General features: G+C 36.4%; 1 protein-coding gene across 1 annotated transcript in view; it reads right to left on the reverse strand.

Moving 5' to 3' along the window:
• Positions 1-8,251: 8,251 nt before the first annotated feature.
• The window catches only part of FUT8 (fucosyltransferase 8), a 66,221-nt gene continuing 50,456 nt past the window's right edge, over positions 8,252-24,016 (reverse strand). Inside the window, exons 9-10 of the mRNA XM_063398381.1 lie at positions 22,587-22,737; positions 8,252-18,798 (exon numbers count right to left, since the gene is read on the reverse strand). Of these exons, the coding sequence (XP_063254451.1) occupies positions 18,481-18,798; positions 22,587-22,737 (469 nt within the window). The 3' untranslated portion in view covers positions 8,252-18,480. The remainder of the gene's footprint in view (positions 18,799-22,586; positions 22,738-24,016) is intronic.

Here is a 24,016-nt window from a genome sequence, read left to right on the forward strand (position 1 = left end):
TTTAAAGCATTGATATATTTTTGTTGTATGTGTATACAGTTCCCAAAACCCTAAGCCAAGCTTCTAGGTGCTCCTACAAGGGCAAAATAAACTTTTAAGAACCTATAATCGGCGAGCTCTTTGAACAAACATGGATATCCTCAAAGCCTTCCCTTTTCCCTTCAATAATCTCAAAAAATGCCATTATCACTATTCATTATGTTGTTGTTCTTGAGTTATCAATCGAAAATAGCAATTGCTCTGACTCCTGTTACAGGAAAAAACAAGTACACAAGACAATTTTTAAATTAAATTCCTAATGGTAGTTTAAATAAAATTCCTTAAACTCTGAAATGCATGCTAAAGAGCTCTGTGTTTCTTTTTACATGATCAGTTAAAGTTTTAGCTGAGAGCAGACAGGAAGAAGACAGTTAGTGCTGGAACATTGACTCTGACTCAAATAGCGAGATGAACGCGTATGTTAATACCGCTGAAGACGAAAAATTTGTGAAGTGGAAGGAAAGAAGCAGCTCCATGAGCCTATGTAGACAGTAGCTTTAGATAATGATCCAAGAATTTAGCATTTCTGGCTCAGGGAAGCAAAAAAAATGTGCAATGAGGAACGTCAGAACTGTTTAAATCTCTTCCCTCAGATGCATTATGTTCAGTACACAAGGAAATTCAGGGCAATACCCCTGTGGTCAGGAGTATCAGTAAGCATAAAAAACACTGCACACCCCCAAGCATGTTTGTCAGCTGCACCATTCAGCTAATTTCAGAAGCAACCTAATGTGGAAGTGTCTACAGTTAATGTGTGATCAAGCTACACAAATTGTAAAACCAATCTGGCTATATACGATTTCTTTGGTTGGCTAATGCCTTTCCAAGACCATGGATGCAGACCATAATTTTTACTACCTGACTGCTTTTCAGGACTATACTGGGGGTTGTGTTATGCAAGTCTTCATCAGCAACAATTTCTTCTAGGCTGGCTGCCATCAACAAGAGCTTTAAAAGCAAGGTAGATCTCCTAACTGACCTTTTTTCTGAAATACAAGGGCTTACTTTGAGCTGCTGTGCTTACAGAGCAGGAGATGCCACCACTAACATTGTTCTCACAAATGGGCTATGATGATTAGGCAACTTTCTCAGTCTATTTTTGAAAGACCTTTCAGATTGTTAAGGTCTTGCTTATACCTGCACAGGCAGGCCTCAGTGTTTGTCCTTGGTTAAAGAGGATACTTTTTTTGCTTTAAAATATCTGATAGGTTTCCTCCCCTCAAAGTCTTCCCCAGGATGAACAATCCCAGCTGATTCAGCATGGCCAGTTTTTCAATCCCTTAATCTTCATGGCCTTTCCCTGGACTCATTCCAAGTCCACATTTTTCTTGTACTGTTGAGCCCAGAGCTGAATACAGCATTTCAGATGTGCCCTCAACCAGCGCTGAGGAGAGGGGAATAATCACTTTTCCTGACCTGCTGGGGATAATTTCCTCATGCAGCCTAAGACAAATGCTAACATTTGTTGCTGATTCATTCATCTTTTCATCCAGCAGGAACTCCAGGTCTTTTTTTTTTTTGCCAAGCTCTTTTTCAGCCATTTGGTTTTCAGTGCTGCTCCAGTGCGTGGAGTTGTTCCTCCCCAGGTGCAGAGGAGGAACTTGGCACTTCCCCCTGTTGAACTCTACCAGATTCCTGGCAGCCCATTCTCTGGGCTGTCAGGGTCCCTTAGAATATCAGGGTGTAAAACTGAGCCCCCATCATCCATGTCTTCCCTGAAGCTGCTAAACAATATTGGTCCTACCATTCTGGGTCACACCACCAGTGACTAGACTCCATCTGGACTTTCTGCTAATGGAAAACCTTTGAGCCAGCAGCTCAGCTAATTTTCACTCCACCCCACTGCCCACTTCTCTAGTCATAACTTACTTTGTAAGTTTGACTTGAGGATGCATTTCAGACTCTGTCAAAAGCTCAGATCAAGATAAACAGCGTTCACAGCTCTCCTCTCATCCACTGAGCCAGTCAATCTTGCAGGCTGCCAGGCTGATTGAGCAAAAAAGTCCTTTCGTAATTGCATGTCAACACCAAATCACCTTCTGTCTTTAATATGTTTAGAAGCTGATTATCAGCCCCATGGACTCCCTTCCCTTGAAGAAAGGCTGGCCAGTTTGTACATCCCAAGATCCTCTTCCCCAAGGATAAGAATGACATTTGTGACATTTGGCTTCTTCTAGCTCTTAGGAATCTCTCCCAAACACAATGACTCCTCAAAACCACTTAAGAGTGTCCTTGCAACGGCATTAGCCAATTCCATCAGCACTTGCTGTCAGGTTTCTCATGGACTTGGGTATGTCCAGTTTTTTAAATCTTCCCTAAACCAACTCTCTAAAAGAAGATGTGGCTATATTGATCCTGTCAAAGATGATTGAAGTACTCACAGCAGATGCCTGAATTACCCTTGGGTGAGGACTTTGCTAATCCTGTTTTATGCCAGATCAATCTGAATGACGAATACAATGACCAGAAACTGCCACACAGCCTCAGTGAATCTTCTGGAATACATTCACTGCAATACCATTTGAGTGCATGAGACTAGGGGAGTAAAATAGAATAGCAGTTTCATTTCTTCTGGACTGAGGTTATGATCAGGAATTAAACTCTCCATGTTTAATAGTGCAGAGAGAATTATCATGCTCAAATTATGTTGCCTCAGTGGGCTCCCCACTTATGCTATGGAAAGGAGTATCACTAAAGAAGAATCGTCTTTGTCAGGAATGTAACATTGCAGTGCTTTGCAGAAGAATTATATGACTTAAATAAAAATTAAATAAGTAACTAAAAACTTGGAGAAAAATAAAAAGCATGTCAGATCTCAGGACGCTTCTGTGGCAAAGTGGAAAACATATTTGCCTAAGGGAAAAAACCCACACAAAATTATTCTTTCTATAAGGTTTTCTGGTTTGCAGCAGAAATTCTTTTCACACTCTCAGAATAATCATAACATTATTCAAATAATGTCCAAACAATTAGAAACAGGGATAATGGAGCATGCTGAAAAGTTTTGTCTTACAAGGATCCACCATCAAGGCATAACAGGTCATAAATGACAGGTAGCAAACAGAAAGGAAACTTTTTATCTATACTACCTTATCCTTGAAAGAGTAATAGAAAAATGAAGTACAAACATAGATAAAGGTTCTATTCAATTAAAAATATAACATGCATTAAATATCCTTGAGTCCTCCCTCAGAATTTATTTCCTAGAGAGAGCTGTCACAAGTAAACAGACTTGAGAAACTCTATTTTTCAAAGAGCACATTGACTTCAGATCTCTTCACAGGACACAACACTACTTGGTAAGTTCATCTGCTAAGATGTCATTTGTGTTTCAAGGACAAACAAAGCAAACAGTACCTCCCCCATGGCTATGGTATGTTAATTAACCTATCATTTCTAGAATATAATAGCTTGTCAGCAGAAATTGTTAACTGACTTCAGTAAGGTTCCCCATTCCAGATGATAAGTATTTTTAATTAGTATTTAAGCACTACTAGGTAGCCATATTTGGATGGTTCAAACTGCTTTTATTAGGCTTGATAGCCATTAGGAGTTTAAAAAGAGCATCCTACATTAAACTTTGTCCTCAAGACATATTCTCAAAAGGGCAACTAGCAAGTCCCTGCTGGCCATCTTAACAGTAATTTTTTTCAAGTGCATCTACAATGAGGACTTCAGTGTTGTGTAGGTGTGTTTAATCTAGAGTTACACTGAATGGAAGTGTAATCAGGCTGTGATGACTTCACTTTTCTGTGGTTAGCTGCTGTGTCCCTCCCTGGTGTATTCAAACTATCTGAAGTATGTCTGACCACAATCCAGTGGAGTACTGGCAACAGACCACTGAGAAATTGATATACATGATGAACAGGACTTTGCTGACAGCTGTACCACCTTCCAGCAGATACGGACTAAGGCACGATTAAAGCAAAATTCAATTAATTTATAATTATGCAGCAATAATGATTATGTTTTCTCTTTCTCTGAACATCTGTCATGAAATGTTTTCATCCTCACTGAACATTAGTCAAACACCTGCTTCTCTGAGCTGTGATGCTGTGGGGAATCATTCTCCAACAGGGGTTTAATGTGTGTTGAAATGGGAATGAGTATCTGGGCCTTTAATTAACAAGGAAAAATGTAATAATACCAAAATCCTCTAACAGCTCTTGGAAGCTGAAACATAAACTTAAGTTCTCTTTCAAACTGAATTGAACCACTTGAAGTCATTTCAAAATAAGAATCAAGACCAATTATGAGGGGTTTCATATCTGAAACAGAGTGCACTATCATTAATCTTCAGGGCTCAGAATTCCTCCTCCACTTTGTCTTTGGCACATTTCATTTCCTGTAAAACCAGGATCCAAGCATTTTGGAGTAGTTTAAGTGCTTGTGTTTTTACTTGGCACATGTAGTTCAATCTATATTTCCCATTGTCATTCCTCATATATAAATTATACCTTGTTTTCAGAAGAAATTGTCCATTACTTAGATTGAAAATAGATAAAATGTACATGACCACACTTACAAAACAGGAATATTTTGTTTAACAAAAACCTTATTAAAAGATTACTGTTAACAAATGGTGACACAATATGAACTCAAACATGGGGTTCTTATGTTTCATATATTTTAAGGCTTGTATTACACACTGGCAGGCTGAAACCTGAGTTAGTCCTGCCACTGGCCTAATCTAAATGATGTCAAGGCAGCTGCAAACAGAGATCACCACCTGGTGACATTTTCATGAATAATGTTTAGGACCATTAGCATTGTTCAGAATATATGTGCTGAAATTAGGCACATTTCCCAGCCATTACAGCCTTTATCAGTGCCAACTTCTGGAGACCAACATGGCTCTTGAAAATAGAGAAATAAAGAGAAAATCACAGTAGGCATAAATTACAATGCAGTTGAATAAATGATAATGGAAAAGTAGTGAATCAACCTGAGTATCAGACAGATTGTTATAAGTTCAGTAAAGAAATTAGCAAGCTGCAGTAGATGGTTACATACAGGGACAGCTCAGCTCCTGTTCTTTTATTCCCTTTCTGGAGTGAGACTACCAAACACCAGATTTTTACTGTAAACCTCTCCATACATGCAAAAATCCAAGGCCCTCACTAACACTCTGCTAGATTTCAACTACCATTTCAGATTCCACATTGTCTAAGTGCATTCTCCATCAAGAGACTACAATGCTAGTATTGTGTATGCACAGGCTATTGATATACTCACTTAGAAAACAAATTTCTGGGATTTCTTCTCTAACCACGTGAATATATAGAATAGTGCTGGATGTGAGGGTTTTACTGCACAAAAGCAAACTGCTAGCTGAGTTGTGTTTAGTCCCTGCCCCCTAAACTTGGGTGAAGATTAAACTAATTTTGACCTCCAAGCAATTAAATTCTCAAAGGGATGACTGCCTGGGTTTCACTAATTTGCATCTTTTAATTCTGCTGAACGAGAGAAGGACTCTCAGCTGTATTACCACACTGCAATAATAGCTACAGACAGTGTGTGGCTGGTGCTAATGGAGACAAGGCTTTGCAGTAGTGCTAGAATGATTGCAATTATCCTGAGCCAAACTTTGTATCTAGCTCAAAAATCTGAGACCTTCAGTTCAAGTCTCCTTAGGGCCTCATGCTAGTATTATATCTAATTTAATGAAGAAGGAAAACTTACACTGGTTTCAAGAAAATAATTGAGCAGGCCTCAGTTCTGGTAAGATCAAAATATAAAACTATAGGGAACCAAAGGAATTGCAGCTTAGTGGTAAAAATATTAATTATTCACATTGCTATCTGCACATTTCTTTTATTCCCTTGACCACCCAGAGTGGTCACCATAATTTCTAGATACCTGGACAATAAGGGAAAACATCCTAAAATGAGTGACTTAAATTTTCTAATAAAAGGACTCAGTCCGCCCTAACAATATTTTCTCAAAACACAAACTCTAACAATAACATAGAATGATATATACACACATTCTATAACATGGATAAATAATCTTAAGTCAGTAATGACTAAAACAGAAAACTATCACTATGAATTTAGGAATAACATGTTGGGGGAAAAGCACTGCTAATTATTTCATCTTTTAATAAGGCTGTAAGGGAAAGAACTGACAGAGAACTGAGCTGGGTTTCTTGCCATAAACCCTCAGAAACCCTATTAAGTCCAAGAGTGTAGGGGCTGATAACTAAAACATCCAGGACACCTCATACTGAAGAGCAGAATAAATAATTAAGGCAACCACTGAGAGAAGAGCAGATGCACAACTATCTCAATATTAAAACCCTAATAATTAAAAAATACACACTTGTAAAGTATCTTACTTTTTCCTGAAGCCTCACTAAAATGTGCACTCCACTGGGGCTGGGTAGGCATTCCTGCACCTAGATCAAGAAAACTGAGGCTCTTCAATTCGTAAGTACACTTCAGCACACTGTAAGGGAAACACTCCACACTTATTTCTTTTTCATTATCAAGTTCATGAGGTATAAGAATGAAACACAAAGCAAGTGGGAAGTTGGGAAAACTGGAACACATTAGGGAACAGCACACTACAAACATAAATCTGTTAGAGGCAATTAACTTTTCTCTTTCTTGACCTGTTTATTCCTATCCAGTGGACATTTTATTCCAAACAATCAATGAATGAGGTAAGAAATCAGTCCTTTTTCAAGGGACTGAATAGAAAGATATGACTAATTAAAAAACATACTCAGAAGAATAATTGTTAAAAATATTTTGGAAAAGTTCCCTAGAGAAATCTATGTTATTTTTTTGTACTGGCCAATGAGTAAAGCTGGTGAAAATTTTTGGACATGTTTGGTTTACACTGAGCAGTCCTGTCCTTGACCATTCACAGCACTGCACTCCACTCACATCTAGCTTGAAATTTTCTGGTGCAAACTATAAGACTTATAAGACCCTGAAAAGAGAAAAAATCTGAACAGCTTAATTTAAAACCAAATCAGGATTGCAGTCATTATGACACCTGAGTTGTGTATATTAATCAGTATTTTTAGAAGCATTGGTTATGATTCAATGAAAACTTTGTAATGATGAAACACAGAGTATTTGTACATGTCTAGGGCCTTCTGATATCAAAACTTTCAAAAGTCTGTTCTAGCTACTGAAGTTTTAAAAAATACATACCTATCACAAAGAGACAAAGAAAGGCAACACATGCATGAAGAACACTGCAAAGAAAAAATTTAGGAATGTTAATAGGGTATAAGACAAAGTGTGGTGGTGTGGATGGTTGAATTTTCCCCATTTAGTGTGTTAAACCCTGGCCGGACCCTCCAGAGAAGGTTGGACAGTGTAAGCAGGAGACAGCAGGTGCTTCGAAGGAATGTGTCAAGGAGAAGAAAGACAGACGAGAGAGAAGATTTAATAAGAGACTCGAGGAAGAGAGAGAGGGAGCAGAAAGAAGGATATTAAAGAAAGGATTTTGGAGATAGGGTAGAGCTGAAAGACATATGGGGGGTTTACCGGGTGGAGTGGATTTAGGCATAAAATGATTGAAAAAAGTTAGAAGGTTGATGGGTCCAATACTGTATGTTCTATGTACCCCTTCCCCTAATTGATATTCATAAGTTGATACATCCTCCCTACAAGCTTCTATTTTTAGCTCCCTTCAGTTACATGTTATTCCCCCTTTCTTCCCGCCACTATGTTCTCCCTCCCCTACTCCCCAATTGGCCCAAGGAGTGCAACCCCTCCCTTTATCTCCTTGGTGACAAGTTATGATTGGAGGCCACAAAGAGGAACTCCCATTTCCCCTCCCCTTCCCTGAAAGTTTATAAGCCCCTGAATTCCTTTGTTCTGGGTCCAGTCCAACCTGGCCCCGACAGTGTTGGTGAAGATTAAAGTTACTGTTTTAACTGTCTGGCTGACTGGGCCCTCCTTTCTTACTCTCTGCGTTGTCGCTTGATACACCTTATCGCCTTTCAGCCTTCTCCCAGGGAAAAGGACCCACAAGGGCTGACTCCTCACAAATTGCCGAGGAGCAGCTCAGACTCACGCTTGCTCCGGTGACTGGGCTGGCTCGGGGCGAAGCCGTGGGGCTTCAATTTCGGCACCGCGACAACAAAGGATGCTGCCTTTTAAGGGACAGAAGACTCTAACTACTGGCACAAAGTCCTTGGAGTAGTCCAAAACTTGCGAAGAAAACTATGAAGAAAACAACACTCATCGGAAGCTGCAGTTAAACAAACAACTTTATTTCCATATTTAATTTTTTGGTAGATATTTTTCCTAGTATTCAGATTAACCTTTTCTTGAATGTAACCTGTATACATCAGAAATGCATACAAGAGCAATCTTCCTAGATGCTGTTGAAAAATGTTACATATTACATGTTTCAGCATGAAACAAATACCTTGTCATCAGTCAGAAAAATCATTATTTTCCCCACAAAGCACTCAGATAATTTGAACTACCCTGTGGAGTGTGTTTTCCTTGTCTATGAAGAAATTGCCAGAATAAAATGCTTCAGCTGAATTTTTGAGACATCTCAGTAGCAAGAGAATTGTAAGGAATGCTTCCATCAGCAAACCTCCCTGGGATTGAAAAGGCATCCTCAGGAAAACATGGATTCCAACAGGCTCTGATGAAAGGCTCGCTGCCTTCCATTGCAAACAGATACATCACAAATTGGTACTGCTGAAAATAAGGATCACCCATCTAAGCAATTTTCAATTGTGATTCCTTGAAAAACATTTTCTCTAATTGCAAGCATGCTAGAGATACTTAACTTCAAGTATTGACAGGATAATCTTATGACACTCTCAGGCATCCATTCCAGAGCACAAATAATAATGTATACAGAAGGAAAAAGGATTTATGGAATTTGGAACATCCTTGTCTGCTTGTGCATATATTACTATATTGTTATACACAAATAGCAGCTTGACCTATGTGAGGAATCCTGAGAAAGCATTACATCAGCAACATAAAATTCCTCAGACAAGCAGTAATAATAAGAAAATATGGGTAAAGTGCACTGTTCTGATACACACTTGGAAAACTCAATCCTCCATAGACAGAATCTGAAAACTCCAGATCAGAGAGTTTTCACTGAAATCTGTATGAGTATTTTTGTCCAATAACATGTTCTGAAGTGATTTGTGAGACTCAACTACCCCTTGAATCTGTCTCCAGTCATAAAATGTAGTTCCCACTCTTGATTACTCAGCCAGTGAGAGTGTGCCATGATAAACAAGTGGCAGACTTCAAAGTAAAACTGTTGGTCATAGACACTGTCCTTTAATAAAAACATCCCAGTTAGAATGGACAGTGATTTCATGAATCATTTGCTAGCCATACTGCTGTGCAGCAAACACTGATCCACTCTGTACTTCCTACGACTTGAAAATGATTAATTAACATGACACATCAATGTCTTGCCTTATGCATAAACAGCTGTTCCATTCCATATCCAGATGGATATACTTAAAGTTCTATCATTCATGTTATATATCGCTCACAAGTGGTTCTCTGAAAACCTCAAGATGCCAAAATACTAAATACCCTAAGAGAACATCAAGGTAATTTTGTAGTTTGATTTAAAAAGTCTTGATACCTAATTTCATGTAGCTATTCTGACATGCAGCCTGCACACTAAAGGGTCTGTCCAGTTCCACAGATGCAAATTAATGCGGATTCCTCACAGATAAGCAGAAATTTAGATGAGCTGTGAAACCAACAGGGGAAAACCAAATTATAATCCCATGTATTTCTACTCTGGCACTCTCAGTAGTCTTTCACCCAGGTCTACTCTTGGGAATTCAATAAGCTTTCTATTTTTCATTGTTCGTGCTAGGGCTAAATGATCTACTGTTTCTGGAAAAGCTTTACTTCTCCTAGAAACCTTTTTGTTCATTGTTTCAGGATTAAGATGTCTGAACAAAAAGGATTTTTTTTCTTGTTTTTGCTTCAGAGAACCTACCATTTAAAAATGTGATATATAGAAGATAAAATTTGATTTAAAAATCAGATGTGTTGATAATATCTTTGCATTTAGTTTTCTGTTTTCAGTTTTTGTACATATGCAGGGGTTTTTTGATATATAAAGGCACAAAGTAGAAGACCACTCCATCTATAAGCAGAGACCTATAAGGGAGGCAATCAGTTTGAAAGAAAAGAAGTTGGAAACAGCAGTAGAAAACTTGCTGGAGAAGTTATTGCACAAATTAAGAGAGTAATGTTATGCCTTGTACTATCAGCATTATTAACACACTTATTTACAACTCTCTTTCAATCAGACAACACTATTGCCTTGTTTCTAAATTCTAAAATTAATTCAAACTGGATAAAAGAGACTTAGGTAAAAGAGTGGCAATATTGAGAGAAAAATTGTATAACATGGTATTAGCCCTAACTAGTTCTTGTGAACTCCATACATCTGCTGTCAGGAGGGGTCACAACTCTTTCTCAGACAGTAATAAGAGACAGAAATATTTTCAGAGACTTAAAGCTTCTTTTCAGCACCAAATTGTTGGCAACAGCTAACAGTAGTAAGCTACTTGCTAGAGGAGAGAAGTTGAAATCTACTTTGTGGATTTGTATGCCAGCAAGGCCAGTTACAGCTACTTCAGAAATAAAGTATCAGACACTTAGCGGTAAAGAATGGTGTTATTTTCTTTTTTTCAACCACTGTGTGTGGCTTTACCAAAAGGAGACTTTTCATGAGAAACGATGAAGAGGGAGTAACATCAACATTGCTCTGAGAAAACCCAGACTGTTTCACTACAGAGGCAGTACAGCAGAGCACCTGTATTAACATGATGCATCTTATGAAAAACAAACAGGATGTTCTGGAACCAGTGCCCATCCAGCATGAAATCATGACAAAATGATTTCATGAGGAAGAGAAGAACAACAAGACCTCCAGGTAATTACAAGTCTGGCACACCTTCATATCAAGCCAAGACTGTGTTTTGGTCTTCTCAAGGTTTCTTCAGATGGTTCAACAGGTTTTATCCCTTTGTATAAGATACATTACTGTCTATCTGTGCATATTAAAAATAAAAAAGGGCATAAGTAAGCCCTAGCCACTTCACCAAAAGGTTAGAAAAGCCTGTTATTCCAATGGCTCCTTCACTTATTCTCCTACTCAGTTTTAAAAGCACAGAAATGAAGGATATACATTCATGCTTACTGCCAAAATTAGCTTTGACTAACATACACCAAACCAATCAGCATGGCAACGAACCTGTTTCAATTCACAGTTAAATAGATTTAGCATACACATGGTCGGTTATTAACTTCCAAGAGAAGAAGTGAGAGCAGAAAAAGTACACAAGATAATTCCTTCAATCACTGTGCTGTTTCAGAACCAAAGACTTAAATATACTATCAATGACAAAGGTCATAAGCATGCAGGAGATATCTAAGACAACTTCTTGAATCTGACTTCTGATATTTGGATTCCTTGAGGGTTAAGTAATTTTTTTCATACACACACAATGGCAAATAAGCAATATAAATAACTAAATAAAATATTAATGTTACATAAATAAAAGAAAACACTAAAAAATCATTATGCATTTAGCATTACAGATTAAATGTTTAAGCCATTTTATGGCTACAGTAATTATTCTTAGTACTGTACTGTCTAGGGATCCTACTGAATGAAGAATCTCATTGGGACAAAGAGGTGGAAACAAACAAAGGCAACTCCAGAACCGTAAATCTTACAGTCTAAACATTGGACCAAAGGAATGAGCAATACACTCAGAAACATACAAACAAGCTAATATAAATCATTGTCATAAAAAGCAGTCATAGCACATCACCAGCCCCAAAGAAATACATTTTGAGCAGGGAGACACATTGTAACTTTAACTTTCTAATATTAACAAAACAATTTTTCAGTTGTTTATAAACAAAAGGATCAGTTAAGGGAACGAATCTATCAATCCCAAATCTATTACATAATGATTCTCTAGCCCCTGTATAATCTCTGCTGATGTACAGGTTAAAAAATGGTCAAGCCAGCCTAAAAAGATTTTTCTATCTTTGCTGAATAACTGAATCTTATTCATGAGCAAACATCTTTTTAAGCAAAGCTAACACACCATCTGAAGCAAGAATGAAACTTTTTAATTCCACAAGTCTCAACTTATTGTGTATAACAGTTTTATTCTTAAGTGAAAACAAAATTTTATAGATGTTACAAACTGACCAGAGATTTAGAATTATAAACTCATCATCACAGGTCATTCTCCAGCAATAAGCTGAAGTACTGAAGCAAAATACTTCCACCAACTTAACACAGTCCCAATTCCTTCTCATTCACAAAGAAGCGTGTAGGATGTCCTGGTTTTTGGTCTCTTTCCATTCTTCCAGTTTGCTACTGCTTGGAATGGTGTCAGCAAATAGACTTGGCTTCTTTAAGAAGATCTTCTTTAAGAAGAAGAGACAGATCTTCTGTAGACAGCCAAATTGGACAGCAACCTCTACATCCAGTGGCTTCTCACAGCTGAGCTGCAATATCCTCATGGCTCTGCTTGCAGTGGACGTATTAACTGAGAATGGTGCAAATTATCTGTATGGTCCTGTAAAAAGACTGCATCCACATTTTGTCTCTTGCAAATGAAGCTGCAGGCACTAGTGTACAATAAGCACTAGCCAAAAATGAATAGGGAATGCTATGAAAATGCATCCTTCATCTGGTCAAGATACTTGTCATGGTATGAGCTGTAAACCTTATTATTAAAGGTGTTTCTATGCCTTGGAAGTCTCCTAAACACTTATCAGGTACATCAGATTATAGTTTTTCCTCTTTGAATCCTTGACTATACTAAGGAGGGAGAACACAAAAATGCATTTCTAAAAAATAAAAACAAAAATGCAAACATGCCAGAAATATAATTTCACGTGTTATTATGAAACACCAAATACAGACTTGTCCCTTGGAATCCTGCTCAAGTAATGACCACTGGATTAGGAAATCAAAATATGTGAAGCAGAAAGGTGTGAAGAAGGTTCACACAACCATGGTCGATCAGGATCAGATGCAAGTAGGTGGTAGGGCTAATAGAAGAGCAAAAAAATGCCACAGTCTTCAGGAAACATCAAGCTAGCTGCTTCTACTAAAATGGTGCAACTGAAGGATGTCTTTAAGACAGTTAAGAGGAAATGGGATGAGGTCTGTTATACTACTTGAAGAAAATGTAGGATATTTGGGACTTCATCTCATTATCCTCAGAAAACCCTTCATAAATATACTAAAATGAAAACCAAACCTTGAGTCTGGATAAAGTGGCGAAATCATGCAAAGCTGAAAGCAAAAGCAGCACATGTACTGCCAGGAGTTATGAAATGTGCAGTACAGTGCAGTGGAGATGGCTCCCTCCCTCAACAGCACCTCCCAAAGAGCCAGCCTGAGTGTGACATTAATTCTGAGCAATGGCAAAGATTATTTTGTGCAAACAACTGACATGCCTTTGCATTAATCCGAACTTGTTTGAACTGCAGTGGCAATAGGATTCTGCTGACAAGCTGAGTCAAAGGAAACGAACATAAAAAATAAAGGGATTCCACTGAATAACAAATATCACCAGCACTGTCTGTGCACAGTACCAAAAGGCCTGAAGACAGCAAACATCAGTGGAAGGGATTCAGCAGTAACACTGAAAGACCTCTGCCTTATGTACTTAGATTCCTAAATAATCTTGTACACAGTGAATGTGACCAGCAATGCAGGCAAACAGACAAGCAATTCTTTTGTGCAGACTTGGGAATTTTATACTATCCTCTTATTTATATCATGCAGGGCCACGTTTCATGCTTTTTGGAAATGAACAGGATCCTAGGAAGTCAAACACAACCTGTATGCAGTTCATATTTATAAATAAATTTCATTGTTTCAGTCCTGCTCCAGGTAAATTTCCAGGTAGATAGAGAGGACCTCGACACAAGTCTGGAGATTACAATTACAAATCTAGGGGCACCTCATGGAAGTAGAATTTAAATGAGCCTCAAAAGCAATTTTAATTCCATACAATAAGAATACCCAACAACCTTTTGAGCTCCTTGACACCCTGCTCCCATGCCATCAAAATAGAAATTAAACTGTAGTATATTAACGACCAAGAATCAGAATATGACCATGAAGTTTATACATGACTCGGACTGGTATTAGGAAAAATCAAAGGGAGGATTGCAAATTCTATGTATGATTTCACTATCAGAGGTGCTTAACCCAGTACAGAAATGTTTATTTGTGGCTTTATAAAATGATATAGCAACTCATAGTAAAAGCACAATATCATATCTTACTAGACTCTCTCTCCTTCCCATTTTGCAAACTAAGCAAATTATTTTTATCTGGGTTCCTCAGTCACATCAGAGATTATATTGTGAAGAAACTAATGACCTGGAAAAACCAAGTTCAATTCACTGTTATGAAAAGGTTCCAAAAGGTAGGTGCTACTCCACTGGCATAAAGAATATCAGTATCTCCCTCCCCATATCAAGAATTTGTCATGAAAATTTTCCATTTATTTTCTATGATGTTCCTAGATCAGAAGACTCTTATTTTATAATTGCAAACCAAGGAAACAAAAAGCCCATTATGAAGGAAACATTTACATCGTGAACATCTCTCTGTAAAAAAAAGGTATCATTAGATCTCCTTTCAGAAAATTTGTAAAGGAGAAAAATCTTTCTGTTTTTCCTAAGGTTTTCTTAAAATTCAGTGATAGAAGGGTTAAACAAAAGACTTATCTGAAGTAAACATTTAAAAACATTTATCTGAAGGTAAACATTTCAAATATGTAAAAACTTTGAAATAAAACATCGCCCTTCATGAACAAATCCATAATACTCAGCAGTTCACATGGGCAGGATGCTGGTAGAGAAAGCCTGTAAATCCCACACATTGCACTGTGGGCTGGCCTGAGAACCAAGAACTCAGGTCGGTGGTACATCAGTGTCACAGAAGAGAAGTTAACTGAACCACTCAGAACAAACCTCTTAGCTCCCAAGCAGCACGTAGGATAACAAGGTTTCCAAAGATTCCATTTACCTGGCCAGTAAGTTTTCACAGACAATGTGACAGTGATAATGTAAAATAGCAAAGAACACAAGAGTGCTGTTCACATTGGGTTTTATGTATGCCACATGCCTATGCACACACACGCACCAAAGTTTCTTAGAGAGGAAAAGTTTAATTAAACAGCAGCTGTTTAAGGGGGTATGAGGGTTTGTTGTTTTATGGATATCAGAGAGGGTGGGGTTTGGTATGAGGCAAAAATTACAAGACTAGACTGCTGCAGAGCTACAAGGTAAACAGAAGGAACACGATGTATGCTTGCTTCTTCACAAGCATTCTGGCTAGTAATTTAATGAGTTCATAGCTTTCAAAAGATTCAGCTTTCTCCCAGGTATTCAAGACAAAATTTTTATTTCCTATTATTTCACTTTTCTGTGAGCTACAATAAAAATCTGGGGGTCTCTTTTCCATGTTCCCATCAATCCATCTATATTACCTGGACCCCACTGTACACCGAGAATAAAGTCTCGAATATTCATTTTGTTTAATATAAAACAAAATCAGTTTTAATGTACCAATGTCCCAGGATTCCAAAATATAACTAATTGGTAGTCTTAAAGGAAATAAATCTCTAGGAACATGCATCTAGCAAGCAGGGTATTGCTAGATTTCTTCCTCTGAGAAGTATTGAAGCACTAGAGGATCATACTGCCCTGGGGAATAAGATCATAGCATCTACATTAGTACAGTTCTGAATTATTAACAGTAATGCTGTAATTTTGTATCATTTCATGATCATTTTCTCAAAGATGGTGACCTAATTATTCATTAGGTACTTAGAATATGTAAGGAGGCATGTGTACCTTGCCAATATTTTGTCAGATACAGTCTGCTGAGGAATTGCCACATTATACAGGTACAGCTTCTACAACATCAGTGTTTTCAGTTCTCTCATTACCACACCAGAAGATGTGCTTTTGCCTTTGGGCTCATCTTAGATATTCTTTTATCTTCTTATGTTGTATTTTTAACTGAGTTACCTGACTACAGAAAAATTTTAGTGTTAATTTATTTATGAATACTATTGCTTAATCACACTCTAAGAAATGAGCTAGAAATGAGGGGCTGTAAGTAAATAGCTTAAAAAAAAAACATTTTCAAAATCTATAAATCTATATCAATTGGCTAATGCAGTATTTGTGGAGAAACAACTAAACTAGTTTTTCCCAAAAATAAAATGCATTGACCTAATTGCTGAGGAAGAAACATTCATGGGTTTGGATTTTTTTTCAAGTTGGAAAGGAAAGTACTAGTGGCTTTATATGTACAATTCAAAATAAAGTAAAAAAAAAAAGTTATTATTTAGCCCACATTTGTACCTCTGAAATACAATATTTGCCTGAGTTAGTGGAAAATTTACCAAAATCACTTAGGAAACTAACATAAAGCTGCTTCCTTAGCAGCACCAAAATACAGAAACATCAGTTGACTCTAGGCATCTTCCGTCGTAAAAATTCATCTTTATCACTTCCTGGCTGCTCTTACTAATAATATTCCATCATCCTTTAATCAATCTTTTTAAATCTTGTTTTGTATCTAAGCTCGTTTTCACTGATATATCTATTTAACACTATGGTAAACGTATTCTTTTTCCCCCAAAATTTTTCAACTTTGATTTTGTTACTCTTTTTCAAGACACAAAATAATTCTTCAGTTGAAGGACACGTCACTGGAGGGGATCTACAGGATTAGTCCTGCAAGTCATGTCAGGAAGTACTACTTTGTAATTCCTTCACACACCAACCCAGTTCCATCTCACCACTATTTCAATTGGAAGCCTGCTGCTGCACTGCACATTGCCAGAGATTTCCTTTTATTTTTCAGCCTAAAATTTATTCATAGTCAAGTGCATCCATTCATTATGTTAACACTGTCCTTAGCCTATTCATAAACATAATTAAGTGTACTTTTGCTTTGCTAAGGTCAACTAGCCATGCTGTTTTAACCTTTACTGACGTGGCATTTCCTCGGTCTCTGAACAGTAAACATTTTCTGCACTTCCAGTAATCCAAATTGGATTGCACTGGAAGCTACAAAATGCTATTAAATATTCTTTTTACTTGGAAACAATCTCTCATCATCTTACATATTACATGGATCCATATATACAACCATCAAATTTATGAATTTTTCTGTAAAATTATTTTGTAAATTATCTATTTTCTTAATGAGAGATGACTGGCAAGAGATTTCAAAACACTAAGAATTACTAACAATCTTATGACATGCATAAAAATTCATCCTTGTAAATTTCTTGTAACCTATTACTTTGGGGTAAACTGTTGAATTTTTCTAAAGTAGTCCAGACTGACAGGTTCTATAAATGGGATAACCTGATGTATTCTACTTAAAAGTAATTACACTCAATGCCAAAATGCTAAGTGGACATCCATAATAACCCCAAACCCTGAATTATTTTCAGAAGACAACCAGAAAAGGTAAGAAAATAGTGTCAGAGGGTAAATGTAAGCAATTTAGCACTGAAGTAATCCTGCCTTTACCTACTGTCCACAAAGCTGAGCAGCACTGTGCCCTACACAACTGCTGTACTGCACAAGTGTTTTAAAATTCAATGAAACTCAGGCTACATTTTCCTTCTTTTGTGGATTTTGTGTTGTTGGTTTTTTCAATCAAAGGCAATGTCCAGAAATCACCAGTACTAAAGAATCTGTCCATGGTATTGTTTACAAAAGCTCCTAAGAGACAGTGACCGCTTTATTGTTGAATGTAACTTTTATTTTATTAATGATGAGAAGTAATCAATGGAATGCTAAAAAAACCCCAAAATTGTAACGAAATCTAGTCTGAAATCTGAATCTGTTGTTTGAAGCAAGTTCAGTGGTCATGGTAACACCAGATGAAAGTGGACTCTTGCCCATTTTGAAACAGGCATGGCTCTTCTAAAAAGGTCACAAACTTTTCAAATATAGGCACCATGTTCCAAATTTTGCACATACAAAATATGTTCATGTCACTCAAATTACACAATGTGGCAGTGTTGTAAGTCTGAACATTATTGTCAATTAATGGCGCAGAAAAGAGCCCAAAGCTCACGTAAGACTAATGACTGGGACAGCTCCTGGAAAGAGACAAGAAGTATAAAACAACAGTTTTCCTGTTGTACGTGGGTTTGTGTGTGCATGTGTGAGACTGCATATAACAAAAATGTTTAAGAGTAAGTTCAGACAACAGCCCATCCACTTGTTCTCAGCTTCTTCTCCAGTTTCATTGCAAAGGCTTTGATTTTAACCGCATGATAAAATGCAAATTCGAATCCCATAGAAACCAATAGTTAGTGTGTTGTTGACTGGTTTGAACCAATCAAAATCGAGTTTTTTTATAATAACTGCTGAATGTCTTCCTTTTAATCTACTTGTCAGCCTCTGGGTATGTAGGATACTTGACTGTCTCAATTTTCTCCTTAACTTTATAGGATGGGTACAGGCCTGTTCTTCCTAATTTCCTATTGATGCCTTTTGAATAACCATCCCAGTGGTTTCCAGCTACTCCAATTATATCTCCAGGTTCCATAGGAATTTCATCAGCAGTTCGTGGATGATGAGCATAAATAGCAATCTGGTTGTGAGCGTTCTGTCCCCCAAAGTAGTAGATATCATCCAACGAATGGAAATACGCCGAAGCATCCGGATGCAACGTCTGCATAATTTCATAGGCAACTCGACAAACCTTAAAAATAAAAACAGAAGTCATTAATATGGTGTGTGACTGAAATATATCACAGAAATCAACCACCAATGTATACATTTCCTAAGAGTATCAGAGTCTGGAATGTCTGGGTTAAAAAAATCAACTAACGAACCAACCAATAAAAATAGTCCCCAAAAAATCAAAAACCAAGTGAAACCAAACCAAATAGCCCACCAAAAAACCCCACAGAATCCCTGCACATTTGCTACTAAAAAGCATGAAGTTTTGCAGAATCTTAATTAGGCCTCTGGTGATCAGATCTGGTAAACAAATAAATAAATAAGTGATAGATAAATAATTAGTACAGTCTACTCTTCAGTATAAAATGAAAACATTTACATGAACACTAGCAATTCTGCTTTTTTAAATTAATGATCTGTAACCAATCAAATGTAAAAGCAATACAGTTTTTTTTTTCTACAACTACTACTAAAAATTGTATTTGCTTCCCTTTGAATCTTTAGAATTTACGTTTTTAAATTTATCCTGCAATGATGAGGCCTTGCATTTACTTTTCTAAAGGAAATTTTCACAATCAAACAGTACCATAAGGTTTTAAAAACAGTACCAAGGATTTAAAATATATTAAAATATATTTTAAAATATATAATCTGTTTATATTAGAAGAGTAATAGAATTGTGACTACTGACAACTTAGAAGACAAATAAACGAAACTGAATTCCATCAAGACAATGATTATGTCAGAGAGGAGAAAGATGCATTTTTATTTGTCATTGTATCCCATTTCATGAAGGGAATTTTCTTCAGATTGAACAGATGGCCCCACATCAGAATTACGTTGTATTTCCCAGAGTTGCCAGAGACACAAAAGCTTATCACTATATTAAAAAAGATATTTTTTTCAACAACTGACTAGAAAGCTTTTCTCTGTCAGGTGTCTGACTCGGCTACTGTGGGTTTTCTGACTTCTGACCTCCATTACAGTGTCTTTCTCTGATTTTGCACAAGTTTGATAAAGACTGATTAACAATACAGCAGATTTCTTCAATATGAAGAAGCATTTGAGCTTTTTCATAATTTTCAGTCTATGTTAATATAGTAAAGCTTGATTTTGATTTTGCTTTTATTTTCTCCCTTTGAAGATACAGTGAATAGAACTTTGATCAGTCATACGAGACGTATTTGTACTTTCTTAGCTCCTTTGAGAGAGGCATTTGCTTTAAAAATGTAATAGATTTCCTTTTATCCCTCTGCATCTGAACTTCAAAATAACTTTTCAGAAGTACCTTTCAGAAGATCAGGCTGAAGTTAATTATTTCAAAGTACCTGTTACCCACCACAATATAGAAACAAATTTGATTACCCATATATTTGCAAAAGGCTATTTATTTTATAGCTTTGTTTTGTTGTCTGCATGTCTGTGTACCCCTGGAAGCAGACATACACAATACACACTACAAAGATTTTAAATCTTTTCAGTAGAAATGCCTTTAATAAGTGTGTCCTGCATATCTGACATAAAACATTCAACATATCCTCTCAGCAACTGTTTTCTTTGTAGCACCAAACCTGGGAGACTAAACTGTAAACTGTTGAGGACAGCAGGCAAAACATCCACCAGCAGAAATATAGCTAAAGCCAGCCCCCTATTTTTTTATTCCTAGATCCCTTGTTCTGCAGCCTGTATACTTACCTGTACAATGAAAAATACCAAGACTAATAAATTCTGGAAGGAAATGTCAGTCAGAGGGAGCTATGACTTCATCTCAATGAAGACTGAAGAGACAAGAAAAAGTCTTTGTTCTAACACGTAATCTTAACTCTCCTACTGAGTTATGATTTGTGTAACTCCCATGTGGCTTTTCTATAAAATTAAATAGTCTATTCAATTAATGTGACACTGCTGAAATGTAGTGCCAAGGTAGGTTGCTTTCCTTGACTCTCCATTACATGGTAGGACTAATTCCTTAACTAAGCAAATACCTATTCTTCAACTTCTACCAGTGTTCTTTTATTTTCAGCACCATAAAATCCAATCAATACAGGGGAATTCCTGATTCTATTCACGTATAGCATCATTTTCTCTTAATACCTCTGTAATGGAGTTTAGAGTCCTTTTGGAAAAATGGAAAAAAAAAGTCAGCATAGAATTGATTAATGAGAAAGTCCAAAACCACAATGGAAATAAATAAGAAAACATTTTTAACCTTACTTTCTCTTCATACCTTTTGGACAAAAGATGCTCATTAAGCGCCTTATTTTGCTTATCTTCAATACCAAAGTAACTATCAAATACTTTATTTTATTGGTGAAAGGACAAGGATGGCATTTCAAATGTTAGAGATAAGAGAATCACATTTTAAACCCCTTAAAAGGAAACTTTATGAATAATGAGAAAACTTGCAACAGACCTTAGAAAAGCCCAATATATGAAGATTCTGTAGAGATCCACAATGTTGCATGCCCAGAAAAACTGGTATTAAACTATTATTGAGGAGTTTGAATTATTAAAGCACAATAAATTGCCTAGAATAAATTAAGTAAAATACTGGACCGAATTCATAGTCCAGCTATGGATAGTAACACTCTAATATTGGATCTAATGTACTTCAGTAGAATTTTCTGCAGCTCTGGAAAACCAAATATGTTATCCAAATAAACAAGTCTAGTGTCAAATGCATGGTGAAAGAGAATGAGAGTTGAGCTCCAAGACACCATGTACCTCAAAGGGGGTTGTAGCAGATGCCCTCCAGAGGTCCTGATCAACCCGTATCCCCTGTATACAACTGTACTGATGTATTTTAAACACATATTCTTCTTTCAAAATGACTCCAACACTTAAAATTCAATTACAAGATATTCTGGCCAAGCCATTTAGAGCTGTAGTGAAAGTATGTTTATACCCAGGGTTTTACTTAAAGCAAACACTTATCACTTTTAACACAGCTATCTGAATATAATAACAGCAGAAAATGCTACAGATTTTTCATTAAGTTTTTATCCAAAGCTACATAATTCTTCCTTCAGACTATGAACTGTCTCTATACCAATGCATGTGTGGCATTTAAGACATACAGCCACAGGTTTTGTTTCTTTCACTGTGATATGTGTGCACTGGATGTGCTTCAGCTAAATCAAACATTATTATTAAAGTGGATGGCTCCTCACAGCTCTTCTTAGTGAGGATTTTTACTTTGGATTTCACTCAGGTCTTTTGTCTGAAACAGCCTGTACTAATAACTTTCTAAATATGCTATAAAATGTCATTCTCTCTACAGGATGTGGTGAATGGTAAAATGTATCCACAAGCATGATTTAGGGATGAGAGGCTTTTCTATACTTTTTGTGGTTTTGCTGTCTTCTTGCTATGGCAATTTTATTAAGAATTCTGCCAAGGTCAATATATCACTGTATTGACCACCTATTGATATTAATATTGTGGTTTTTACCTATTTGCCATTACAGTGCAGCAGAAAATTACATTTGAGGATATGGAAAACATTAAGTTTTTAAGTGAATTTACCGTTTGACTTTTGCGTCCACTTCCATCTAACAGTACAATCATGTGTGATTGTGTCACCCAAGAGAATTTTACAACAGCAAGTAAAAAACATTCAATCTGATAGAAATTGTGTCTTGCCATATGTGAATAAGCTGGATCAGCGTATTAGCCACAAAATACTCCTTGGTGATTTTTTTCCTGTGCTTTTAATCTTAGAACAGATTTTTATAAACAGAAGTATGAAGAAAACTAAGATTCAGAACTAGTACATATAATCAACATTGTCTCTGCATTGCAATTTACCTGGGATGAAAATGTACAGACCAGGAAGTCTGCCTGAGACAAAAAGTGAATATCCAGAATGACACCTCTCAGGGAGTTTTCAGTGTATCGGTTATGGAGTCCTGCTGACCACGATATGGAGTTATCACTGATAAATTCATAATTTGGGTACCTGTGAAAATACAATACACAGTTAATAGCAGGGTTCTGTTTATTTTTTTTAAGAAGCATTACCTCTGCTGCAAGATAGAGTTGTTAATTCATTTTAAGTGGGTCTCTGCTTTACAGGGAATTCATTACAATTTCTCTGAATCCTCTAGAATGTCACTGCTGCCTCCAAGCATGCTCTCTCTTTATCTAGAAAGAATAATTAAATACAAAGATCCTGTAAGTCTGTCTAATACATAACAAAGTAGAAGTGAAAGAAATATCAGGAAGTATATACCACATTCTGCAAATGATGCTGACTTCAGATGAAATATACTCTGACCACTGAGTTTTCTCTGCTGCTAAATGGGATATGGGATTCTGACTTTACTAGGTTACATTTATTACCATACTATTAGATACTGATCAGGACGTTGCAAAAAAATCAGTCACCTGTAAAAGGGACATATTAAATAAGTGCATGTTAACTAATGAAAATTTTAAAAAAAGGCCATATGGAGAACAAATTTTGCAATTCACTGGTCAAAAGGAAATAAATGTAAAATTCCATGCCAATACACTTTTCTTGACTTATTACAAAAAAAATTAGTACTACTATAAGGCAAAATATATTTTTTTTTAATATGAAACCTTAGTTCATATTATATTAAAATAAAATATTTTATAATGTAACAATAACTTCAAAAAATCAAATCCTTTTAAAAAATATTGGAAAAATGGTCTTTCTCAAAATATTTACACTTCTGTACTGGGGAACTGAAATCTGAACAAAACTGTGGAAAGGAGCACAAATCAACCAAATTTTCAGTCAGCCTCCTACCAAGAAAATTATTACAGATGTAACAAAGGTGGTAACTACATTGCTGTTACATAGCCATTATATTTCAATCATGAAGTCACTCACATGACTAACCAGGCAACTACAAAATTTCAACTATATGGCTTATCATAAAACAAAACTATATATATAAGAGCTTTTTTTTTTTTTCAAATTTGTAACTTCATTGCAAATATAAATAAATACATTATATAAGAGAGCAAGAGAGGTAATATAAATAACGTGCCGAATTCATTCCATTTTAATGTTAAAAATACAGAGAAACTATATTCAAAAGTGAAATGGTCAAATATAGCTGCCTTTTGTGACTACCAAATCAGCAAATTTATCTCAAGGGTAAATCGAAAAACTGAAAGCAAAATGTCCACTTTTGATGTGGAATGCATGGGACAACTTTAAAGGGTGCACCTGATCATCAGTGTCAGGGAAAGTTCCTACAACATTA

This window comes from Prinia subflava, chromosome 5 (genome assembly GCF_021018805.1).
Source record: "Prinia subflava isolate CZ2003 ecotype Zambia chromosome 5, Cam_Psub_1.2, whole genome shotgun sequence".
In the NCBI taxonomy this organism is placed as follows: Eukaryota; Metazoa; Chordata; class Aves; order Passeriformes; family Cisticolidae; genus Prinia; species Prinia subflava.